Below are 25,984 nucleotides of genomic sequence, written 5' to 3'. Positions count from 1 at the left end.
ACTGCACTATTTAAAAGCATTTCAAGAGAATTTTTGTCATTTAAGAAGTAATTTTCCCAGAATACTTAAGTCAGCCCTGAAATATGTTGGCACATATGTTGAGGGAATGAACCTAGAAATATCTGCTATGCCTTTGGACATGAGGAATTTCATATTATTTTTAGATGGCAAATTGCTAAAAGGACTAATTGATGCATGGAGACAAAACCAGGGACATTAATTATGCACATCTTGAGCTTATCTGAAGAAAGAATGGGGAAATGGACAGAGATAGCAGAAAGAAAGAAATGGAGGTTAGAAAGGGTATGCTCAAGGGCCAACAATGGAAAGAACCTGAAACACTGGGAGCAGAATAAAGAATGTATCAAGGGAAAGACCAAAAATATTTGATTTATATATCTAACAATTAGCAGCTCAGAGAATGTGATACGACACCACTAATAATCATTTTTTTTTGGGTACTAAGGAAGATCTTCAACACTAATTAACAGTTATCCTGCTGTTTAAAACATAAACACACTTGCAATGCCAAGAGTTAACTTTCACTAATACATCAATGTTGGAGCAGCCCCTCAAACAGCAACAATTAGGTATTGGTGATCAACCTTGCATTTACGTATGGCTTGAAGTTGCTATAGTAATGACTCTAAGTAGCAGTCCATGCCATTAGTGTTTATACTGACAGCAAGATTTGTATGCCATTAGGCATGTAGACAAATACACTGTAAAGTGCTGGACTTCTGCACGATGCTCTCCAGGGTGCTGAAAGTTAACAAGGTGAATCTATGAACAATAGAGTTGTCTGAGCAATGAAGCAGAAATCACAGATGGTGTGTACTTTTATTTGTGTACAAGTCGGTTGAAAAAAAAACTGGAAAAAATACATTGCTTTTGAAAAGTCAGGAATGATAAATAGCTATTTGTCAAATACACAGTTCTATCTTAGTGCCATTCTGTTATTTTGCAATCGTTACTGTCTTCATTACTGCATTTATCATTACTTTGCGCATTATTTAATTCTGTTTGGCAAGCCATGAATTTCATTGCATCCTGGTGTATATGACTATAAATGAATTTGTATATCTGTATCAGTAGCACCTCACTTCTGCTCCAATGAACTTAGTTCATGAGTGACAATAAAAGAACTGAATGGTGTCAACAAGATTCCTCAGTTTCAAAAAATGAATAATAAAATTGAAGTAATCCTACTTTTGATTTTAACTCCAACTGAACATTGTCCATGCTTGGGATCTAGTTTTTGCCTTTGCTGATCTGCAGTAAGCGGACATAAAAGGCAGCTCATGTTATGATTTCATGCCTACACTACTTCAGATTAGCAGTACCTGCAGATATGTTATTCTCCGTTGAACCAGTTCTGTCAGATCCTTGGCCTCCTTCTCTCTCCATTCACCAGCCCCATCTGTTTGACTGAGGTAGTATACATCTGTCATAATGGACCTAAAGATGTAAGGGAACACAAATCAGATTCAAAAGGCAACATAATTGCCATTTCATGGCTCACAAACAACACTATCAAGGGAATGGGTATCACAAAAATTAGATCAATGGCCTGCTTCTTTCTCTCTCTTTCCCTGGGAGAAATTTCAATTTGATGAAAAGGAATAGGTCTATGGCAGTTTGTTACAAAAGCTGCACCAAACCTACTAGGCTAATCCAATGGGGGAAAGAAACTCCACCATTTCAAAGATTCTGCTGCACAATCTCTTTCCCCTGTCATTTCATGCATCCAAGCAGAGTCAAGGAAGAAGAAAAGTCTGATCTAGCATTGTCTTGAGGATCCAGATCAACCTCTAAAGTTCAGTAATCACTTAAATTCACTTCATAGTACTTTATGAAGACCAGCAAGATCCTTGCTTCAACTTGGCTCATCACGGATTGAGCTGAGTTTGGCTAGGCTGCTAACAGATCAGCCAAATTACTGAACTAGTGGGCAACAAAATGTGTCCTTCATCATCAGTTAATGCCTATGATCATATAGTGAGGCTTGGTTCTTACCGCAATTAAACCCCTCGTGGCAGGTACAGAGAGTGTGCCCATTTCAAGGCTACAACATAGCGCAACTGCACCCACTGACCTCAGCACAATGAAATCAGGGTCAAAAGGAAGGAAATAAAACTCAATTGTGCAGCCAACTGGAAGTGTTATATATTTCCATCGAAGGTTAAGCTGGCAAAATGTAATGAGCAGCAATGCTAACATTAAAACTGAGTTGGGATCAACCTTCCATGGAGATTGAACAGCTGCATAACCTCTTTGCCCTTCAGGAAAATTGGTAGCAACACATTATATCTCTGAATAGTCTCCTGCTTGCAATGTTTTTCTATTAATTAGATTATATAATGGTTGACATTTTAAGGTGATTCCATTAATTTCACTTCAGTCTCAATTTCATTTCTCAATCTATTATGTACAGTGCTGTGTCTTTGGCACATATCATACCTAGGGTGCCTAACACTCCTGCACATTTCTGAACTTGTCACTGTGGCAGGAGCAAGGATATTGGGAATGGTGAGCGTGGAGTGCTGCAGGATGGCTGTGTGATAGGTGGCACGGAAGGAGTGCGGGGCGGGGAGTGGCACAGGCATAGACACACCCAACCTTGAGACACCGAGCAAGGTAACTTGATTCCAAACAGCTGGTTTATTGATCATTACAGAATATCCCTCTGGTACATCCCGCTTCCTTCCCTCTCCCTTCCCTTTTTACCAACTGTGATTCCCTATCATCCTGCCCCTTCCCACTCTCAGCTCTCAGTCCATATCAGAAGCAGATTTATTATCACTCACATACATCATGAAATTTGTTTTTTTTTTGTGGCAGCAGTACAGTGCAATACATAAAGTTACTACAGTACTGTGTGGCTATAATATATATATATATATATATATATATATATATACACACACACACACACACACATATACCTGAGACCTTTGCACTGTACTGAATATGTTTAAACCCTGTGCCTAATAACTTGTTATATCCCAAATGGTACTGAAGAATGTCATAGGAAATCAGGACTTAGCCCAGATGATATTGTCCACCAATCTTCCCATTAAAGATCAATACTATTTAGGATGTAACCATCTATCTCAGTGTTATCTAGTTAATTTCATTTCCACTTTGAGGCACTGAAAATAAAGACTCCACAAAATACCAACCACAGAAAGATACAAAGAGTACCACTGCAGACATCAGTTGGACAGTTCAAGAAAAACAGCTTAATCAAAGGGGACAACCAATCGAATGGCATATTTCAACATTCCCAGCCTTTGGGCAAGCTGCTTCACTTCAATTATCACCTTATGCATGACTGAGCATTACTGCTGTGGACCCATGGCTTGACAAGAGACACACATTCATTTGGATGCTTTCGGGTATTTTCCCGAAGTGCGGATGCTGGTGTCGGAGATGGAAGCTTGGAACAGTGGTGCTGTGCCACAGCAGGTCACAAGCAGCAAGATAAAGCAGTGAACAGTTCAATTAGTAGCAACCAGATTATAAAATGGTACTGCAGTTAGTTCAATGGCTCTCCATGATGGAAAGTTTTTACTTTTACGATTTTCTGCATGATTGCACCACTCAAAGCTGGGGTAATGTCCTAAATATTTCAAGTATTTCTTAAAACTGAAGGAAATTTTAAGTTTATTTAAGAGTGCAATTATCAGATTGGATCAATGGGTGAAAAAGCTGATCAATCCAGTTGACGTAAACTAATATGCAAAGTAGAATGGAAAACAAAAGCATCTTACAACCGTTTATTGACAATGCACTTAGCCTTATTTTGAGCATCAGTCGAAGGTAATACATCATAAGTAAATATAACTAACTGGGTATTTATGGGAAAGATACTTGCTTTATGTTGAAGAGGAATTAAAGCATAGTCTTGGCTCTTATGTCTCAATCACTGGCCCTTATGTCTGCTGAGTTGAAATGAAAGAGGATACAGCTGTGTGCTTTGCTGATGTTCACTGCCAGGGTTCATGTATTTGGCTAGGTGTGTGGAAGAGTTTTTTGTTAAATGTCAATGCCTCCAGGAAAAGAAAAGGAAAGGGACCCTATGCAGTAAAGCAATGTTTTTCCAATTCACACCCTGGTCAACAGCTTCAATTTACCAAAGTCAGAAAAAGGTTTTATATCACTGTCATAAGTCATGAAAATATGTTGTTTTACAGCAGCAGTATATTGCAATACATAATTTAAAAACTGTAAATTACTTTCTGTATATATTATATATAATTAACTGATTAAATTAAATAAGTAGTATAAAAAGAGAACAAAAAAAAAGTTTATTGGCAGCGAGGGGATTTTATTTCCAACCTGCACTGACTGTCGCCTGCTGATGAGGAAATCATGGATCCAGTTGCACATGGAGGCACAGAGGCCCAGGTTGTGGAGCTTGTTGATCATACGAAACTCTTTCTAAACTTCTTCATTAGAAAACAATATTATTCCATTTTTGCAAATTGCAACCAACAAAACAATTATGATAAGAAGGCTTTCACACACAAGGAAGATGCTCTACAATCAGGATTGATCTTTAGTCGAGCTGAAGTGCCCCAGTTAGGGCAGAATCAAACAGGTTCAATGACAGAGAATGAAAACAAAATGTCCAAGTAAGGGCAAGGATATAATGGATAGCATAAAAGGAATATCTCCAACAGGATGAGGCCAGGGTAAGCTGAAGGAGTTGATAAATTGGAGAGAGGGAGAGAGAAAGTGCAGAATTGGGGTGGGAGAAGGGGGGGGGTGGGAGAAGGGGGGGGTGGGAGAAGGGGGGTGGGAGAGAGAAAGTGCAAGAGAGGGAGAGGAGCAGAGTGGAGGGAGGGAGAAGGGGGGGAATTGTTTATGCAAGTGTATTTTTTCCATATTAACTTCAGGATTCATCTATGGAGAAGGAGAGAAAGGGATAATTGTTTATGCAAGAGTATTTTTTCCATACTAAGTTCAGGATTCATCTACAATACTACACCAAACTCACTAAAAGAGAATTTCACAGTAGATCAGCAAACCCTAAGTGTGTGAATTGACAAAATATTGCCATACAGAATTGTCTGCACAAAGCAAAGCCCTAGCTGACAAAGAAGTTAGATCCTAAGAATAATTTGTTCACACGTCCAGACCACCAAGCTCATGCTTTCAGAGTTTACAATGATATCAGTTATCAGAAATAGTATTGAAAGAAATACCACATTTAAACCTGGGATTTAGGGCCTGCTTGCAGTGAATTACAAAATAGTAATCAATATGAAGCTCCGCAGAACATCAGAAACTGTAACACTAAAGATTGGAAAGATTCACAGGACACGGACTGAATTGCTAGCTCAAATCCATCTGGAAAACTCGTCTTCTGATGCAGGTGAACCAAAAGGTATTTTTGCTTCATAAATGTCTGTTTACTTTATGTTGCTGTTTGAAGAATTTTAAGTCTGATATGGGCCCTCAATCCTAATTCAGGGTCTGAGATGGATTGCACAAGGATCTGCATTGCAGGGAATTGTGGAACAATGGAGTGCAAAGGATTCTCAACACTGTCAAAATCTGCAGTGATTTTTTTTTACATTTATGCATGTGTAATTGGTTGAAATTGTGTAAAGCACTCTGAAATTGCCACTTTTCTAATGTAACATCTTATTGAGATGGATGAACACTGTTTTCCTTTGTCTTAACAGGGCTTTTAGTGGCTTTGACAAGCCGCCAGCATAACAGAAACAAAATGTTTACACCAGTAACGAGTGTGGAGTCCTTACCTGTGTTGGTCACCCAGGTTCTCAAGTAATACATCTGCCTGCTTTTGTGCTTCATCGCCTTCGAGTTTTTTCACTTTCTTGACTTCACTCTGCACGAAGAACCAAAGCTCTTTCAGTCCATTTTCAATCTTACGCCTTAGCTCCTCGTGTTTTTTCCCAGGACCTGCCACATAAGTAATACAACAGTGAGCTGAGAAATTCTAATCAATTTATTTCATTTGCTCATTCTCTTTAAATAAAAGGTCTGACTTGAGGTATACGATCAGCTGAATTTAAAAAAAAATATATTTAACTAGTTGTGATCCAGTTGCATTAAATTAAATCAAATAATATTTATTATTGGCATATGATAATAGTATACAATGGAGGTAGAGCAGTAGATATAGTGTATGCGAATTTTAGTGGGGAGTTTGGCTAGGCTCCCCATTGTAGGCTTATTCAGAAAGTCAGGAGGCATGGGATCCAGGGAAACTCAACTGTGTAGATTCAAAATTGGCTTGTGCAAAGAAGGCAGACTGTGGTAGGAAATGGAGCATATTCTGCCTGGACATCAGTGTCTAGCAGGGTTCCACAGGAAACTCTGCTTTTTGTGACGTTGATAAATGACTTGGATGAGAAAGTGGAGTAGTGGGTTCGTAAGTTTGTAGATGACACTAAGGTTGATCATGTTGTGGATAGTGTAGAAGGTTGCTGTAGGTTACAACAGGACATTGACAGGATGCAGAGCTGGGCAGGTGGAGTTTAATCTGGAAAAGTGTGAAGTGATACACTTTGGAAGGTTGAACTTGAAGACAGAGTACAGGGTTAATGGCAGGAATCTTAGTAGTGTGGAACAGAGGGATCTTGGGGTTCATGTCTACAGATGTGTCAAAGCTGCTGAACAAGTTGAAGAAGACATTGGCCTTTATTAGTCAGGGAATTGGATTCAAGAGCTGCAAGATAATGTTGAAGCTCCACAAAAATTTGGTTAGACCACACTTGAAGTATTGTGTTTAGCTCTGCTGCTACATTATAGGAAGGATGTGGAAGCTTTAGAGAGGGTGCAGAGGAGATTTATCAGGATGCTTCCTAGATTAGAGAACGTGTCTTGTGTGGGAAGGTTAAGTAAGCTAGAGGATGAGAGGTGACTTGATAGAGGTGTACAAGATGTTAAGAAGCATAGATAAAGTGGTCAACTAGTACCTCCCCCCCCCCCCGAGTAGAAATGATGAATAAGAGAGGGCATAATTTAAAGGTATTTAGAGGAAAGTACAGGAAGATATTAGAGGTAGGCGTTTTTTCAAACACACAGAGAATGGAATGTGTGGAATGCACTCCCACTGGTGGTTGTAGAGGCAGATATATTAGGGAGATTTAAGGAACTTGTAGATAGGCACATGGATGAAAGAAAATTGGAGGGCTATGCGAGAGGGAAGCAAGGCTTCCCTGATTGATGTTAGCGTATGTTAAAAGATTGACAAAACAGATTGAAAGGCTGTACTATTCTGCATATGTCCTATATTCACATAAAATTTAGATTAAAATCACTTGAAATTTGAACTATACAGAAGAATCATTTTTAAGATTGCTTAATCTTGGAAAACACAGGGCAGAAATCTGAAAAAATATTCAGATATACAGTAGAAAGAGTTAAAGAGGCGATAGTGGATATGATATTGGACCGCTGAAAAATCATGCAGGAGAATTGGTAATAGGGAGCAAAGAAATGATGGACAAACTTAATAAGCATTTTGTGTCAGTCTTCACTGTGGAAGGCACTAACAGAATACCAGTAATTCAAGGGTATCGGGGGTAGAAGTGAGTGTAGTTACTATTACTAGGGAGAAAGTGCATGCGAAGCTGAAAAGTCTGAGGGAGATAACTTGCCTGGACCAGATGGACTACACCCTCTGGTTCTGAAAGAAGTAGCTGAAGAGATTATGAAAACATTAGTAATGATCTCTCAAGAATTACGAGTGTTACAAACCCACAGATTTTGTTTACTGTGGACTGTCGCTTTAAGCGCCTAAGTGAGGCGGGACAATGACGTCAGTCATGGAGAGGGGGAGGAGGGGGAGGAGGGGGAGGAGGGGGAGGAGGGGGAGGAGGGGGAGGAGGGGGAGGAGGGGGAGGAGGGGGAGGAGGGGGAGGAGGGGGAGGAGGGGGAGGAGGGGGAGGAGGGGGAGGAGGGGGAGGAGGGGGAGGAGGGGGAGGAGGGGGAGGAGGGGGAGGAGGGGGAGGAGGGGGAGGAGGGGGAGGAGGGGGAGGAGGGGACACACACACACACACACACACACACACACAGAGCAAGCTGGTAGCTCCAGCTTGTCGCAGCTGAGGCTTGGAACTCTCCTATCCACAAGAGTGGGTTAAACATCGGCACACGGTGCACAACGAACGTGTGAATGTCACTTTGTATGATCCACAGGAGTCGATTTTGGGGATATCTTGTGGACCACTTGTGTAGCCCTTGCCTGGGTATGTTGTGTGGTAACCATTGGAAGATGATATTCCTGTGACGGGTCACTTTTGGTGATAATTTGTATGTGGATTTGGAACGACACAACGGACAAGATCTACGGTGACTGTTATCTCGTTTTACCAGCGTGGAACCTGTGGAATACTTCATATTTACCTTCTCTCTCCATTACGTGGATTATAAATATCTCTCTCTCCCATTATTTATCTCGTGGATTACTGAACTTTCCTACTTTACCATCTCAAGACTCTAAGCCTTGTTCCCCCAAGCTCAATAGTCTGAGAGTTACACCTAACACTGTAAACTTTTGTTAATCTTGATTGAGTTACTATATTATAAGTAGATACTAATAAAGCGAGTGGTTTTAACATTAAAACCCGACTCAGTGTGAAATCTCTTGCTGCTGGTTTGTTTCTAAAATGTTACAGTTCGTAACACTAGATCCTGGCATGGTTCCAGAGGACTGGAAAATTGCAAACGTCACCCCATTCTTTAAGAAGAGAGGGAGGCAGAAGAAAGAAAATTATAGGCTAGTTGGCCTGAGTTCAGTGGTTGGGAAGATGTTGGAGTCCATTATTAAGGATGAGTACTTGGAAGCACACGTAGGCCAAAGTCAGCATGGCTTCCCTATGGGGAAATCTTCCCTGACAAATCAATTGGAGTTCTTTGAGGCAGGATAGACAAAGGAGAGTCAGTGTATGTCCTTTATTTGGATTTTCAGAAGGCCTTTGACAATGTGCCACACATGAGGTTGCTTAACAAGATATGAGCTCATGATATTACAGGAAATACACTAACATGAAGAAAGGTTTGGCTGACTGACAGCTGGCAAAGAGTTGGAATAAAGGGGATCTATTCTGGGTGGTTGTCATAACCAGTGGCTTTCAGAAGGGCTTGGTATTGGGATCTCTTCCTTTCATGGTATCCGTCAACGATTTAGATAACAAAATTGATGGCTTTGTGGCCAAATTTGCAGGTGTTACAAAGATAGGTGGAAGGCCAGATAGTATGAGGAAGCAGGAAGTCTGCCGAAGGACTTGGACAGATTATGAGAAATGGCAAAGAAGTGGCAAGTGGAATATAGTGTAGGGAAGTGTATGGTCATGCACTTTGGTAGAAGGTATAGAGGCACAGACTGTGTTATAACCGGAGAGAAAATTCAAAAAATCAGAGGTGCAAAGTGACTTGGCAGTCCTTGCGCAGGGTTCCTTAGAGGTTAACTTGCAGCTTGAGTCTGTGATAAGGATGGCAAATGCAATGTTAGCATTCATTTTGAGAGCACTGGAATATAAGAACTAGGATGAAATGCTGAGATTTTATAAGGCATTGGCCAGATAACACTTGGAGTATTGCGAGCTGTTTTGGGCCCCCTATTTCAGAAAAAATGTGCTGGTATTGGAGAGGGTCCAGAGGAGTTGCACGAGAATGATTCAGGGAATGAAAGCTCTGAGCCTGTACTTGCTGGAGTTTGAAGAATGGGGGGGGGGGGCGAGGGTTCTCACTTAAATCTATTGAATATTGAAAGACCTATATAGAGTGGATGTGAAGAGGATGTTTCCTATAGAGGATGAGTCAGGACAAAAGGGGAAAGAGTCAGGATAGAGGGACATCATTGTCACGGATGGCTGTGGCAGCCACGTCATTGAGTCTAATTAAAGCAAAGGTTGATATGTTCTTGGTCAAAGATTATGAGCAGATCTTACATATTTATTGGTGTTAATGTGATCGTCATAGGTAGTCCCTCCCTCAACAAGTTCTACGCTTATGTAGGTTGACAAGCAGACAAAATGTTTTGTTATGCTTATTGTTAGCCTTTAAGTAATTCATAACTCAATTTTAAACTTTGAGAACGTAATTCACCCTGTTACAAATACTGTCCCCACTGGGAAATGTATATCAAGGTCTTTGCCAGGCATTATGGAAGTGAGGGAAGCACCAACATCTAGACGGCAAGAAGCTATAACTCAAAAGTCTACAGCATGTCTAGTAAATTATACAATGCAGCCATCCTCTTCATGTAGCGGAGCTTACCTTAAAGGTGTGGGCAGGATACTTAAAATGGAGACAAGTGTGGCTGATTAAAGACATGCCTTTGAGTTGCCGTCTGGGTGCACCAGCAAATCAATGTGCAATTTCACAGAATGTTCTTTTTCCACCCACACTGAATGTTTAAGATGCAGTCAGATAAATGGATGCTCAGAGGGTTAGACACTAACATTAAGTAAATCTTTTCTTTAGCAATATTCTTGAATGATGTGCAAGTCAGACCCAAGCAATTAAAATCAACATCCCAATGAGAACCAAAATACCATTTTCACTTCTAATTTTGTTACAGAGTACACCACAAGCTATTCATCTAAATCATTACATAATATGAAAGGACTGCTTCAGTTTTACCATGAAAGAAGCTGAAACTTACTAAGTGAGGCAATAATAGAATACTTATTATAGCAGGATAATCCAATCGCAGGATTCCTAAGAAACAAAGTTCCTTAGTTTGTACTCTGTCAACAGTCTTTCTGTGGGTCAATACATTATCAAGTAATCACAGAACCACAGTAGAACTTCAATTATTGAGACAGTGCCAACTAAAAAAATCTCTATAGTCAAATTCTTGTAGATTATAGCGCAATTAGTGATCAGCTGAGCACAGTTTAAAGCTGGATCAGAGCTTCCTTTTAACACCTGCTCAGACCCAAGAATTCTCCGTGAGAAAACTTTTCCTCAGCTGTCCTCTTAATCCTTTATCAATTACATTAAATCTATGTCTCCCAGTTTTGAACCTGTCTTATAAGGGAAATAGGTCTTCTCTCTTCACCAGCCCATGGGGATTTTCATTATCTCTGCCCTCAACCTACTCTGTTGCAAAGAAAATAACCACAGCCCAGACCAGTCTTCCATCATTATGAAAACTTACTACTCTTGGCAGCCATCCTTGTGACTCCTGAAACCTCACTATCATATCTTCCAAAAACATAGTGAGCAGGACTGGGCATGGTTCTGACAATGTTTTACACAGAGTGAATATAACCTCCTTGCTTTTTGTAGTCATGCCTTAGCTAATTAAACCAGCCTTTAAAGACAGCTGATCAATCTGTCCTGTTACATTCGAGCATTTGCGAATATGCACTTCAATGTCTTTCTGTTCCTCAACACCATGCATTTTAACCATTTATTTGGCATTTCTTTGTCCTGTCCGCTCTCCCAGAATACATTAGCTAAATTCTCTGGATTAAATTCCATATGCCATTTTCCTGGTCACACAACTTGTTCATTGAATGTCAACTTTCTTCCTGATATCACTGCAGCTGCACATTATTTTAAAATGGAGATCATTTAGCAATTTCAATTGCTGCAAAGGGAAACCAGGATTCCTGACAATGGACCCAATCAGTGGAACAGGATAGTCACTTACCATTGCCTACACGTTTCTTGTAGATTTCAATCTGCTCTTTGGCCTTTAGTAGTTGTTCTTCTAATGCATGCACTCTTCCAGCAGCTGGTAGCTGGTCAATGGGACCTTCAGGAATCCTGAATAGAGAAAGATTGGGTAAATAAAATATGCAGTCTCTGTTCATTTGCATATTGGAATTCCACACATGGGATGTTCTTAAGCTAATGGAATCAGAATAAATTACTTGGATGAACAACTCCTGGGCAGAAACACTGGTACAAAATGATAACCTTCCAATATGAGAAAAATAATCAGTGCTGCCTGTAGGGCAGGGTAAGCATGTTGGACTTATCTGCTCAGAAGTCAGAGACTGGCAGTAAGTTTCATTTTTCTGATTTTTATTCCTGAATGCACTGCTGTAGAAATTATCACTCATGACAAGCACTTGGTTCATGTATGAGACCTGTTCAGGGAAGGAAAATAGGAGCTGGAACTTACAATCAGTGCAGTGAGCGACCAACCCTCAAAACCTGACAGCAATTTATGGAGCACGCACACTTGCAGTTAAATGCAGAAATCCTTAAGTTGTTATCAGTATTATCTGCTTCACCACAGTATGCTGCTGCTGCTGCTGTCTTCTCCTGGGTAATCAGAATTCAGTGAATTATTTTCACTTATTGAGGAACTAATCATGCTATTAAAAACCCTTAACATGTTAATCTTTGCTGAATGAGTTGCAACTGATGAATTTCATTGTATAATTACTGGTCACAGAGTCTCACTCTATAAGTACACATTTTTCATTGTTTGAGTTTCAACTAATTCCATTAATTTTAATACAAAGAGAGATTTTATGATATTTATGATAGACAATATGTTAAGCTTGTTATATTTCAGATCCCACTTTAATTCCAGATGCTTATGAGGCTGATTAAAAACAAGACTGCCTTACTATTTGCTTGTTCCTTTGCGAGGAATCTTCAGTCTGACTTGGTGCTAAGCCTCCGTGTGGATATCACAGCAGCTGGACATCATACATCTCAACTTAGTATGGCAAATGCTCTGCCCCAGGCCGCAAGAAAATACAGAGTGGTGTGCTATGCAATCCAACATGCAAACCAGTCTCCTCTCCATTCACCCTGTCTACACTACCCGCTGCTTTGGGAAAGTAGCCAACATCATCAAAAACGCCGCCCATCCCAGTCATTCTACACCCCCTTCCCATCAGGCAGAAGATACAAAAGCACATACCACCAGACTCAAGGGCAACTTCTGTCCCGCTGTTACCAGACTCTTAAACTCTGGTCTCCCAACCTACCTCATTATGGCTCTTGCACTTTGCTTGTCTACATGCACTGCACTGTCTTTGCAATTCAAATGTTATATTCTCCAGTATTTGTCTTTTTACTACCTTGATGTAATTATGTATGGCATGATCTGTGTGGATAGCACACAAGCAAAAGCTTTTCATTGTATTCGGGTATAGGTGAAAATAATAGCCAATAAACCAAGACCTTTCTGTTATGTTTTAAAACTCTAAAATGTTAAACTAATTGAAAGGAAAAGACGGGAGGCTGAAATGCAGGTCTAACTTTGTGTTTACTTTAAGCAAGGCACACACATATTAAGTGGTGGCATGATAACAAATGCCATTTACGTACTTTTGCAGATAATTTCAAATGTATTATGTAAACAAAATACTTTATCAAAAAATTGTGAATTTTGTGAATGGGGAAGTCCCTGCTGCATCACTACATCTGTGTGGTCAGCCTTCCTCTAATATAAAAGTAAGGGCCATCACTTTGCTATTGATCACAAAATCAAAGCCGTTAATCTTTCAGCAAGCTGAAACTGACTTTCTAGTTTCCTGTTTGTCTTTTTTCCTCAGTTTGCAACATGGTTGGTAAAAGGAGAAGGAATAGGGGAGGGTGTGGAGGCAGCAGGAATACATTTTACAATGATCAATAAACTAATTATTTGGAATCAAATGACTTTGCCTGGTGTGTCTGCACCCGTACAACATCCCTCCCCACCCCACCTCTGGCACTCCTTCTCTGCCATCTGTCCCATACCCCTTCCTCACCATTCCCAACATACTTCGCTCCTGCCAGATTTAAAAACCTCGCTCTCTGCTCCATGTTGACAAATACAGTATCGTGCAAAAATCTTAGGCACCCTAGCTATATATATGTGCCTAAGATTCTTGCATTGTACTATAGGTCTACACAAAAGCTATAAAGTAACACAATCACTAAATGTTCACCTGATTATTTATTCATAAATAAACTAATCACCTCTACCTCAGAATTTACAAATGGAATACCATGGTTAAAAGAGTTATTACAAAGTATTTGGAGAATGTCAACAAGTTTTCATAATGCACACAGGTTCCCTGAGAATAGATTAATCTTTCACATTTTATACAGCAAGTGACATTGGACATGGCCAATCATTGCTGGAAGCAGCCTTAACCTCATTTGGAGTTAGATCATTGTGTAATCTGATGGTGGGTTCAGTTGGGTGGGAAAACAAAACAAGGAGCTGATCAGCTTTGAGAAAGAGCAAGAGAACTGCAGATTAAACAAGATTTAGAAGTATTTGATTATCATGTTCTAATCAGAACATGGCAAAAATTCTGATCACTTTCACTATCAGTAGGACAAAAACTAATGTTTGTCAAATACACATGGGAAGTGATGGTACAATATGTGTATGATAAACCAAGAGTAGTATAGCATACAAGTTAATTCTTCATCTGGTTGTTGCATTTCATTCCTGCTCATTATGTTTTAAATGAAGGAATCACACACTGGCAACTCAAATATGAAGCCAGTTTTGAACAAGCTACCACTTTTGTCCTCCCGATCTTCCAGAGGGGGAACGGTGCTTTAGTTCAGATAATACACATCTAAGCCAATACATGTAGCACATGCAGCACAGCCAAATGTAAAACCACTCTCTATTTTGGCAAGTATGCCTCAGACCAACTTCAAATGAATTTCAACACGATCCCTTCCCCGTTTCACTCAAAGTCCAAGTGGAGTTTATTGTCATGTGCACGAGGTACATGTCTGCGCCGGTATAATGAAAAACTTATTTGCAGCAGCATCACAGGCTTATAGCATCACATAAATAGCATTCACAAGGAAAACAAAAATTGAACATAAATTATACACAATTTTTATAAGAAAGAATACAATTGGAACAAAAGAGTCCATTTTTATGGTCAGAGCTTTGCTAAATTAGGATTGTGCCAGTTAGTTCATGAACCAAATGGTAAAAGGAAAGTAGCTGCCCTTGAACCTGGTGGTGTGGGGCTTCAAGCTTCTGCACCTCCTGCCCAAATGGTGGTTGCTTAAAGGTGGCATGGCCTGAATGATGAGAATCTTTGTTGGTAGATGTTTCCTTTTGAGGCAGTGCCTCCTGTAGGTACTACGGATGGAGGGGATATACCTGTGATATATTGGGCACAGTGCACTACTTTCTGCAGAGTCTTATGTTCCTATGCATTCGAATTGCTGAGCCAGACCATGACACAACCAGTCAGGATAGTTTCAATATTATACATCTGTTGAAACTTGTTAAGGGTGTTTGGTGTCAAACTGAACCTCCTTAACCTCCTATCAAAGTAGACACAGGTGCACTTTCCTTGTGATTGCAAGCATTGCATAGATGCAATCATAAAGAACCCTCCTGAGCTTAACCTGATGAAACTGCAATCTCGTGATGAAACAGTGATCATTCTGGACTAATGCTCAGTCAGTTTGATTGGACACTACCAACTTGTATATGGAACTCTTATGGCCAGAATATATCAAAGGTTGTAGTCTTATTGGTATGTATTTGAGTCTTGCTTCACAAAGTGAACAGCCAAAATCTAATGTAATACACTGGCAGCTCTTTTTCCGTGGCACAATTCTCATATTTCCCAGGGCCCATTGAGAGGTTTTGCGCAAACATTGCAAAGGTACTGCTTCAATTATGGTGAAGCAAATTGTAAATGTAAAACAACAGAAGTTGTTACTTAATAGCAACCTTCTTCAGGGCAAAAAAATACTTTACCGTATTAATAAACAAATCTAAAAAATAATCAAACAAAATAATTCTAATGTCTTTTCAAAAATAAAATAAAAATGAGATCAGAAATGCAAATGCCAGAATCAATGCATTCCACACAACAAATATTATAATAGACTATTACAAAACCATTATCTGTCTGCATCCCATGCTGATTTCACATATGGATAATGTATGAATGAAAACCTCCCACAATATTTAGTTCATCTACCTATCTCATTTGAGCCGTGCCTTTCACAGCACCATTAAACAGCATTGCACGTGTGCATAGTGTGTAAGAGAAAAAAAAGACTGGCTTTAAATCACATGCAAGCTCAAGCTAAAATTTAAAAGAAAACTATTGATAAAATGCAATTTCAGGATTTCATACTCTCAGACATATTACAGTTGAAATATTCTTCAAGGCAGAGCTAAAGGAATCAAATAGAAAATTCTTTCACGGATTCATCGTGATATGTTTTGGAGACAGTAGGTTTCAATGAAAGAACAGCTGAATGTAGCAGAATCGCTCTAACGTATTCATCTCTATAGCCCTGGACATGTTTTCAATTATAAATCCTTGAACATCCAATCAATCTTTGATGAAAAGTTATTCCCTGACAATCAAAATACATGTGAAACATTAAACCTTTGCCATCCACTATTCAACCATTGACTGTTGTTTCCTCCCATCCCTTTATGCATCAATAGAGATGATTAATCAACCAGACATCACTGTGTTGGTTGAAACAATCTTCTACACATTCATGATCCAAGAAAACAAGAACCTCCACCTCCAGGTGGGCTCAAGGATTGCCAACAATCCTTGATACTTGAACAATCTCAATGAAACTATTTTGGAGAACAGAGAGCAAATGAAGATGACAAATGACTAAAGTGCAATTATCTCTGTATGGTGGGGTGGGGTGGGGTGGGGGGGGTGAGAGGTGAGATGAATGAGAGAGGGAGGGTGAAGGAAGGGGGCACAAGGCAGAAGGGGCAAAGGTGGGAAGATAGAGAGAGTGGGAGAATTTGGCCCTAACTACTTGTCTACATAACTTGATATTTCTGGGACCGTAGGCTGCCTGGCCTTTCACTGACCTTCAAGGGCAGGGAAATATCTATTTGAATCCAGCTTGTCTAAAGCAGTAGGTCCCAATCCTGATATGATGCTGGCTGCAGAGATTTCACAAGGATCATCAAGTTCAGTAGCATACTCTTAATGTACCTCCTGCAAGTTAGAGAAGTAGCTAACAATGATAGAAACATCCTGTTGTTAAACGTAGCAGAAACTCTACATCATTGGGCTTTTGGGGTTCCTCAACCCTCTGCATTGAACTCTCTGTAGCTTCCCAATGAACATCAGGATCATTGTTTCTGTTAATAAATTGCACACTTCAGCACACAAGGACAGGTAAGAGACTTGAAGCTGCAAACGTGGAGTGACAAAATGTGAAATATTGCTCAAGGGAAAAGAAAATAGATAGCAGGAAGAGAGAAGGAAGACCAATATGTTTGCAGTTTGTAGGTGCCATGTTTCAAAATTTACACTGGCAAGCATGTGATGAGTGGCACTGGTGAAGAGTTGATGGCATGTGGAAGAGAATAGATTACATTGACATATTACATTGACTTTATTCCAGACTTAATAAATCGATGCTATCTCTTATTAAACAGGGGTGGTCAAGCATACTTCTGAAGCAAGCTGTCAGCAAGTGCTCACATTTTAAATATGCCACTTCTTGCTGACTTGATTCTTTTGCATTGAAATTTACATCCCTTTGAAGTATGGAGACTGATAAAAGAACAAGGCAATGAAAAGTTGCTGGAAAATGTTACTCTTAGTTATCATATATATATCATCAACTCATGCAAGACTGATACATGCAGAGATGAGTCAGAATTGAATCCTGGTCAACATAGCTAAATGACAGCAGCAGTCTTTGCTGATTCCCTCGTTACCTGATTCTCTGTGACATAGTCTACTCTCCTGTACTTTCAATGGCAGCCAATCTATTCCTCATCATCAATGTTAACTTTCATCCCATTGTTAAGATTACAAGTCTGTGTGAATTAAGGTAAACCATCTAGAAGTCTGATTCCATAGTTTGCTTCCACAAAACCATAAATGGTATTTAGTTTCAGAATAACAAGTTGAAGCTGACTCTGAAGCCCATCCTCCATCCATTTCATTGTACCTATTCTCTTTCAACCTTAGTTCGCCTGCATACTACCTACTTATATCAAAGATACCTTACAGCATCCAATTATTCTCCCAAGCAGCAGGTATTGGGATGTGAATAGAGACTGAAGTACACAGAAGAAACTCACTCAATGTTTTTTTTTTGTAGCCTGTATCCACTAAGGTATAATAATATACTTGTGCACAATTTCATTATCAATAAAAATTAAGCATATTAAATAACATACAATATATACACTTAGTAGTGACTGTATTAGGTACACCTGCTCATTAGTGCAAGTATCTAATCAGCCAATCATGGTCAAGAGATTCAGTTGGTGTTTTGACCAAACATGACATGACAATGGGGAAGAAATGTGATCTAAGTGACCTTGACTGTGGAACCATTGTTGGTGACAGATATGGTGGTTTGAGTATCTCAGAAACTGCTGATCTCCTGGTATTTTCACACACAACAGGCGCTGGAGTTTATAGAGAATGGTGTGAAGAACAAAAACAAAAAATTCCAGTAAGCAGCAGTTCTGTGGGTAAAAACACCATGTGAATGAGAGAGGTCTGAAGAAAATGGCTAGACTGGTTCATGCTGGCAGAAAGGAGAGAGCAACTCAAATACCATGTGTTACAACAATGGTGTGCTGAAGAGCATCTCTGGATGAATAACACATTGAACCTTAAAGTTGATGGGTTACCAGCAACAGAAGACCACGAACATACACCTTGTGCGTATTTCTGTCAGATATTTAGAGCAGACTATAAATTCTGATTCCTTTTGGTTTTGCTTGATCAAATTTCTACCTTGGTATCAGATGTCCATAGAATTATTTTTTAAATAATTATCGTTGCTTAACAATCATAAAATTATTGGTTAATCTGAAACTTCACTTACATTGAGAAGAGTAACAGTTGAAAATATGCAGTAACAAATAAGGAGACAGAACTTCCTTAACCTTCAATTCTAATTCTTTTTCAAATTCAGTGACAAAATTTTCTGAAATAAATATCCATTAAAATGTGAGAGAATTTTAAGTCCACCTGGTATAGAACACCGATGCACAAGATTGAAAGAGGCTGCAGAGATTATAGATTCAGTCGGCTCCATCATGGGCTCAACCCTCCCCACCATCAAGACATCTTCAAGAGGTGGTGCCTGAAGAAAGTGGCATCCATCACTGCATCCGGGACATGCACCCTTCTCATTAACGCCATTGGAGTGCTGAACACCCTCACTCAATAGGAACAGCTTCTTCCTCTCTACCAAAGTTATGAAGAGTCCTTTATTAAACATTAGCTCTTTATTCATCCTTTGCAGTATTTATTTTTGTAACATAGCACTGCCTTGATGCCACAAAACATATGCTAGTGATCATAAACCTAATTCTGGTTGATAGGAAACTGCTAGAAATGAACAGTCCAAATAAATCTGTCTTATCTTCATCAAAGGGCCCAAATTTTCTTTTTAATGTGCAACAATAAAGTTCACTCAGATCATCAGTTTTGAAAGTTATGCAGTAAATGCCCAAGAACCATATAAATAATTCAGTAAAGTATGACTCATTAGCCACATTCATGAGTTAAACATTGGATGGCTTTTACTCATTTGGAAGTTGTTCACCTAATCCTGAAATAAAGTACTGCAGTTTTGAACAGTCATTAAAGCTTATTCATTTCCAAACTTTAAATGAGCTCCAAGCCATTAAATGATAACTAATCTCCTACCAGGGCACTCTTGCTTGTAACTCTATCAGACTTCTAATCAAATTTTATTAGTCCAAGAGGAAACCTTACTCTCAAAGTGCCATTTCTTGGTTTAGCTTACAATTGCTGATTTCAAGCTGTGTGTGCCTGCAAACTGGCACCTCTACATTATCCGCAGCTTCAGAAGATGAGAGTTCTTATCCATTCTGGGGAATGAAAAATAAACCAGCAGCTCATACTGCCAGATTGTTTGGGAGCATATCGTGGAAACAAGACACTCTTGTACCAAGTCAGGAGAGGAGACTGGGTAACCATGCAAATAAAAAATTTCAAGGAGCACTCAAATTAAAAGGCAAATAACAAATCCAAATGGATCAGTTCCCTTCTGATTCTTCTTGTGTGAACCTGCACAATGTAACACCTCAAGGCACATCACTGTCATGTCTGAGCCCTTGCTTTTTTAATGTGTGTACATTCACACTTCTACCATTGGTTAGTGATTAGAAACAGGGAGACAGTAAAATGTTGTACCTCCAATGTTCTACTGTTCATCCTCAGTAGAACAGAAGGATCTAGGAATAATGGTGCATAGTTCCCTGAAGGTGGAATCTCATGTGGATAGCGTGGTGAAGAAAGCTTTTGGTATGCTGGTCTTTATAAATCAGAGCATTGAGTATAGGAGTTGGGATGTAATGTTGAAATTGTACAAGGCATTGGTGAGGTCAAATTTGGAGTATTGTGTACAGTTTTGGTCACCAAATTATAGGAAAGATGTCAACGAAATAGAGTACAGAGAAGATTTACTAGAATGTTACCTGGGTTTCATCACCTAAGTTACAGAGAAAGGTTGAACAAGTTGGGTCTTTATTCTTTGGAACATAGAAAGTTGGGGACTGACTTGATAGAAATATTTAAAATTATGAGGGGAATAGATAGAGTTGATGTGGATAGGCTTTTTCTATTGAGAGTGGGGGAGATTCAAACAAGAAGACGTGTTGAGAGTTAAAGGGAAAAAGTTTAGGGCTAACATGAGGGGGAACTTCTTTACTCAGAGAGTGGTAGCTGTGTGGAACGAGCTTCCAGCAGAAGTGGTTGAGGCAGGTTCGATGTTGTCATTTAAAGTTAAATTGGATAGATATATGGACAGGAAAGGAATGGAGGGTTATGGGGTGAGTGCAGGTCAGTGGGACTAGGTGAGAGTAAGAGTTCGGCCTGGACTAGAAGGGCTGAGATGGCCTGTTGCTGTGCTGTAATTGTTATATGGTTTTATAAAACCAAGGCTAAATGCACAGCAGATACCAATTAATCAGCCTAGACCATGGATCAAGCCTGACTACCTGATTTATTGCCCTTGATTAATTGTTCATATATTGGGGAAATGAACAGGGAGAAATGTTTGCATGCTGCCCCTCAACAGCAACACGCAAGCCCTGATTTAGAGTCTTGCCCACATGGGACCACTGGCACTACTCAACAGTAGAGTGGCGAGTTATCAAGGCAGGGTCAGGTACAGGAATTTCTAAAATGGTTTCCAACTTAACTTGCTTCATTTTATAAAAATGTTCTACAAACCTTTAAGCTAACAGCTAGAAGCAAAGTTTGCAGTTTTCATCACTGAAATTTAAAAGGACACTGAGACAAGATCCAAGCCCAAAGGAAACTGAAAAAAATGCTGAATCAGAACAAAATTATGCACAAGTTCAAGCATTAGACATGAAAGCTTTTTCAAGGTATATAAAGACTTTGCCAGATCCTGGTGTTATGTCTCACCTCAAATTTGATTGTTAAAACATTTGCTTTATGAATGTTCAAAGAGTTACAGCCATAAGAGCCATCTCGTTAGCAATAACTAAGCAGTGAAAGCATTTACGGTTGTCCTCCCAGTCTTCACCTTGATCTCCTTAGACAGCTGGAGTCGCATTTAAAATGAAGGGAAAGGCAAAATTATAAATCACCAATCACACATCCTTAGCCTCCTCTCACACCCTCTCTACATGCTTTCCAAGTTTGCAAAGATACAACGCAAACAGCGTAAATGGAAGCACTAAATTAAAGAGAGATATCATCAGATTGAAAGATATTTGTCATTGTTTGCTCAGAGTAGACAAAAGTGCATTGGACATTTTGGCCTTATAGAGAAGAGGGCAGAGTACTTCATAAAAAATCAACAACTAGGAACATGGGAAGTCTAAATGGACATGGGTTTTTGCGTACATGGATTAATAAAATGTCATGTGCACGTGCACAAGAAAAATCAGAACAGCTAAGGGAATGCTGGCTTCAAAAGACGGGAAATGTTAGCCTTCATTTGTTGGGGAATTGAATTCAAGAGCCATGAGGTAATTTTGCAGGTCTATAAGATTCTGGTTAGATCACACTTGGAGTATTGTGTTCATTTCTGGCTGCCTTATTATAGGAAGGAGGTGGATGTTTTAGAGAGGGTGCAGAGGAGATTTAGCAGAATGCTGCCTGCATGCAAAAATAGGTTGATTGAGCCAGGGCTTTTCTCTTTGAAGTGAAGGAAAATGAGAGTTGACTTGGCAGAGGTGTGTATGATGATAAGATGCATAGAGTAGACAGTCAGAGACTTATTTCTCAGGATGGAAATGGCTAACATGAAGGGGTATAATCATGACATGATTGGAGGAAAGTATAGGGTTGATATCAGGTATATTATTTTACACAGAGAGTAGAGCTGTGTGAAATGCACTGCTAAGGGTAGTGATAGAGGCAGATACAATAGGGACAATTAGGGGACACCTGTATAGGCACATGGATGAAAGAAATGTAGAGGGGCACAGGGCAGGGAAGGGATAGATTGATCTTAGAGTAGGTTAAAAGGTCGGTACAACATCATGGGCAAAAGGTCCTTTATTGTGCTGTTCTAAAATCTGGTGCACAAATATTTAGAAATTACGTGATGATCTGAAAGCAGCAATGGTATCACATTTTTAGGCAGATCACATCTGGAGGTAGCATAGCGATTAGTGCAACACCATTACTGCACATTGCGTTGTTGTTTGGAGTTCGGTTCCGGCACTGTCAGTAAGGAGTTTGTACGTTCTCCCTAGCAGACTGCGTAGGTTTCCTCCGGGTGCTCCGGTTTCCTCCCAGAGTCCAAAGGTGTACTGATTCGTAGGTTAACTGGTGATTGTAAATTGTCCTGGGATCAGGCTAAGGTTCTGGATGATGGGCTCATTGGGCTGGAAGAGCCAGTCCCATGGTGCATAAGTAAGGAGTTTAATTTAATTAACTTGTAATTAAATTAAATTACAACCAAGCAAACTAAGGTTAATTTCTTTGGAACCAAGTAGATGTAGAAGAATTTGAAGAGAAACACTCAACATATTAGAAACAGCTTTATTCCCCTCCTCCACCATTGAATGGACAATGAACCTATGAACACAATCTCACTACTTTTCTTCTCTTTTTGCAATACTTAATTAATTTTAATATACTTATCAAAATTTATGGTATATTTTAAATACTGCAAAACAACAAATTTCACAAGACATGTCAGTGATAATAAACTTGACTGATTCTGATACGGGGGATATTTGAGGGGAATTGTCAAGATACTGATGAGAAATAATAAGGTAGAGAAAGAGAAATGATGACAGCTGGTTGAGAAATCTAGAACAGGGAGGCAGAGTCTAAAATCAGAGACAAGCTTTCAGAAGCAAATTTAGAAGACTTTTCAACAAGCAGACGGTGGAATAAGCTGAGAATTTTTAACCACCATACGTAAATGAATCAGAAACAGAATCAGGTTTATTATCACTGGCATGTGTCATGAAATTTGTTAACCTAGCAGCAGCACTTCAATGCAATACATATTATAGAAGAGAAAAAAAAATAATAAATAGATTACAGCATATGTATAATGAATAGATTAAAAATTGTGCAAAAACAGAAATAATATATATTAAAAAGTGAGGTAGTGTTCACAGGTTCAATATCCATTTAGGAATCGGATGGCAGACTGGAAGAAGCTGTTCCTGAATAACTGAGTGTGTGCCTTCAGGCTTCTGTACCTCCTACCGATGGTAACAGTGAGAAAAGGGCAAGCCCTGGGTGCTGGAGGTCCTTAATAATGGATGCTGCCTTTCTGAGACACTGCTCCCTAAAGATGTCCTGGGTACTTTGTAGGCTAGTACCCAAAATGGAGCCAACTAAATTTACAACCCTCTGCAGCTTCTTTCGGTCCTGTGTAATAACCCACACCCCTCCCCCCCCCACATACCAGACAGTGATGCAGCCTGTCAGAATGCTGTCCATGGTACATCTATAGAAGTTTTTGAGTGTATTTGTTGACATACCGAATCTCTTCAAACTCCTAATGAAGAATAGCCTTCTTTATAACGACATTGATATGTTGGGAGCAGGTCAGATCCTCAGAAATCTTAACACCCAGGAACTTGAAACTGCTCACTCTCTCCACTTCTGATCCCTCTATGAGGATTGGTACATGTTCCTTCGTCTTATCCTTCCTGAAGTCCACAACCAGCTCTTTCGTCTTATTGACGTTTGAGTGCAAGGTTGTTGCTGCCACACCACTCCACTAGTTGGCATATCTCATTCCTGTGCATCCTCTCGTCTCCATTTGAGATTTTACCAACAATGGTTGCATCAGCGGCAAATTCATAGACGGTATTTCAGCTATACCTAGCCACACGGTCATGGGTATAGAGAGAGTAGAGCAGTGGGCTAAGCACAAACCCCTCAGGTGCACCAGTGTTGATCATATTGGCAATTGCTTCTAGGTCAATTAGTTTTACATACCAGATTGAGAATACCTCTCATTATTTGACAAAATTCAAAGATGAAAGCACGCGCATTGATTTAGGTGAGAATCAGATGTGCGACAGGCTCAAAAGCTAGAAGATCCATTTCTCTGGCAAGGTTTCCTGCCAAAGTAATACTGCAGAGATCCACAAGAGTACCATCTACTAAATGCTCTGTAGTTACACAGCTAGACTACTCCAGCACATGAACTCTACATTCAATGTGGACAAGAGCAGCAGGCACATCAAATCACCAATACCAGATGGTTCCCTCCATTTGCAGACTATCCTGACATGGAAATATTACATTTGGTCCTTCAGTGTCACTGGATCTAAATCCTGAAAATTCCTCCGCATCAGCCCTGTGGTAATACCTTCACAAGCAAGACTGAAGCAGTTCCAAACATCCCCTAAATACCACCTTCTCAAGAGAAATCAGGAAATGCTGACTGTCAGTAACACCCAGTTCCTGAAATATGAATGAAGTAGTTATAAATATTTTCTACTGTCAATTTATCTATTTCATAGCAGGTTTGGTACCAATTGTCCCACTAAGTGTTTTACAGCTGAAGTAAATGCAGGTGTTTCAGTGGTGATTAAAATTACAATTAGTGAAGGCATACAGTAACTATTCTTCAAAGAGATGGAAACTGCAATCTTTTCCCCCTAAAACTAAATGAGATTTCACACATTTTCCTGTTTAATATTCAAATACATATCAATGGCAGAGATAATATTTAGATTTATGGCCCATAACAGAGCCATTATGTCACATGTAGAGCAATGGCCCAGTGAGAGAACAGGAGTCATTTTTATAAACACAGTTATGATGATGAGAAATTAAATTACTCTTCTAATTACAAGTTTCTTTCACAATCAAGAGCACTGGGTAAAAAGGAACATGCCTTTATGTCACAGTTGATCCAAATGTCAACCAGGATATTTACACTGACACTGATTGGAAAAACTATAAGATGTAAACAACCAATGGGGGAGTGCGGAGAGCAAATGTCACATGACCAAGAAGCATTCTGGAAACGTTTGGCCAAATATGCAGGAACATAATGGGCCAGATCAAAGAGACATGACAAAGGGCTGTATTAACAGTAATCCAAACTAAAGCGGGAGAAGCCCATCGAAACCCTGCATCACGACACAGTGATGAGATCAGGGTAGATTAATGTTCTGCAAGTGGGTGTGAAACACAGATCCGTACAACAAAAGAACAGGCCTTTGGCCCACAGAGTCTGTGCCAACCATGTTGACTAGTTAAACACACACTAAAGTAATCTCATCTACTTGCACATGACCCATATCCCTCCATTCCTTGCCTGTCAAAATGCATCTTAAACATTGCTAGCGAGAGATTGGTAGGTTCCTGTAACACATTTCCTTTAGCTCCAACAGGCAATATGTTCCAGGCACTTACCTATCTCTGTGCTTTAAAAAAAAAGCTTTCCTTGTAATCTCCTTTCGACTTCTCCCCCCCCTCTAGTTTTAAAACAACGACCTCTAATATCTGACTCTGGAATAAAGATGGACTCCACACCCCATCTATGCTTTCTATAATTTTCCATGCTTCTTTAATTTTGGACGCTCCAGATAAAACATTTCCATTTTTAC

At 39.6% G+C, this 25,984-nt stretch overlaps 1 protein-coding gene across 17 annotated transcripts in view; it reads right to left on the bottom strand.

Annotated features, from left to right (window-relative positions):
* The window catches only part of LOC140201702 (alpha-(1,6)-fucosyltransferase), an 889,182-nt gene that overhangs the window by 142,841 nt on the left and 720,357 nt on the right, over positions 1–25,984 (bottom strand). For all 17 annotated transcript variants that reach the window (XM_072266344.1, XM_072266353.1, XM_072266324.1 and 14 more), the window contains 3 exons: positions 11,645–11,760; positions 5,772–5,934; positions 1,344–1,458 (listed from right to left, as the gene is read on the bottom strand). In XM_072266344.1, the coding sequence (XP_072122445.1) occupies positions 1,344–1,458; positions 5,772–5,934; positions 11,645–11,760 (394 nt within the window). The remainder of the gene's footprint in view (positions 1–1,343; positions 1,459–5,771; positions 5,935–11,644; positions 11,761–25,984) is intronic.

The sequence above is a fragment of the Mobula birostris genome, chromosome 1 (genome assembly GCF_030028105.1).
Source record: "Mobula birostris isolate sMobBir1 chromosome 1, sMobBir1.hap1, whole genome shotgun sequence".
Taxonomy (NCBI): Eukaryota; Metazoa; Chordata; class Chondrichthyes; order Myliobatiformes; family Myliobatidae; genus Mobula; species Mobula birostris.
The sequence above is the reverse complement of the archived record's forward strand: the minus strand, read 5'-3'. Positions and strand labels throughout refer to the sequence as shown.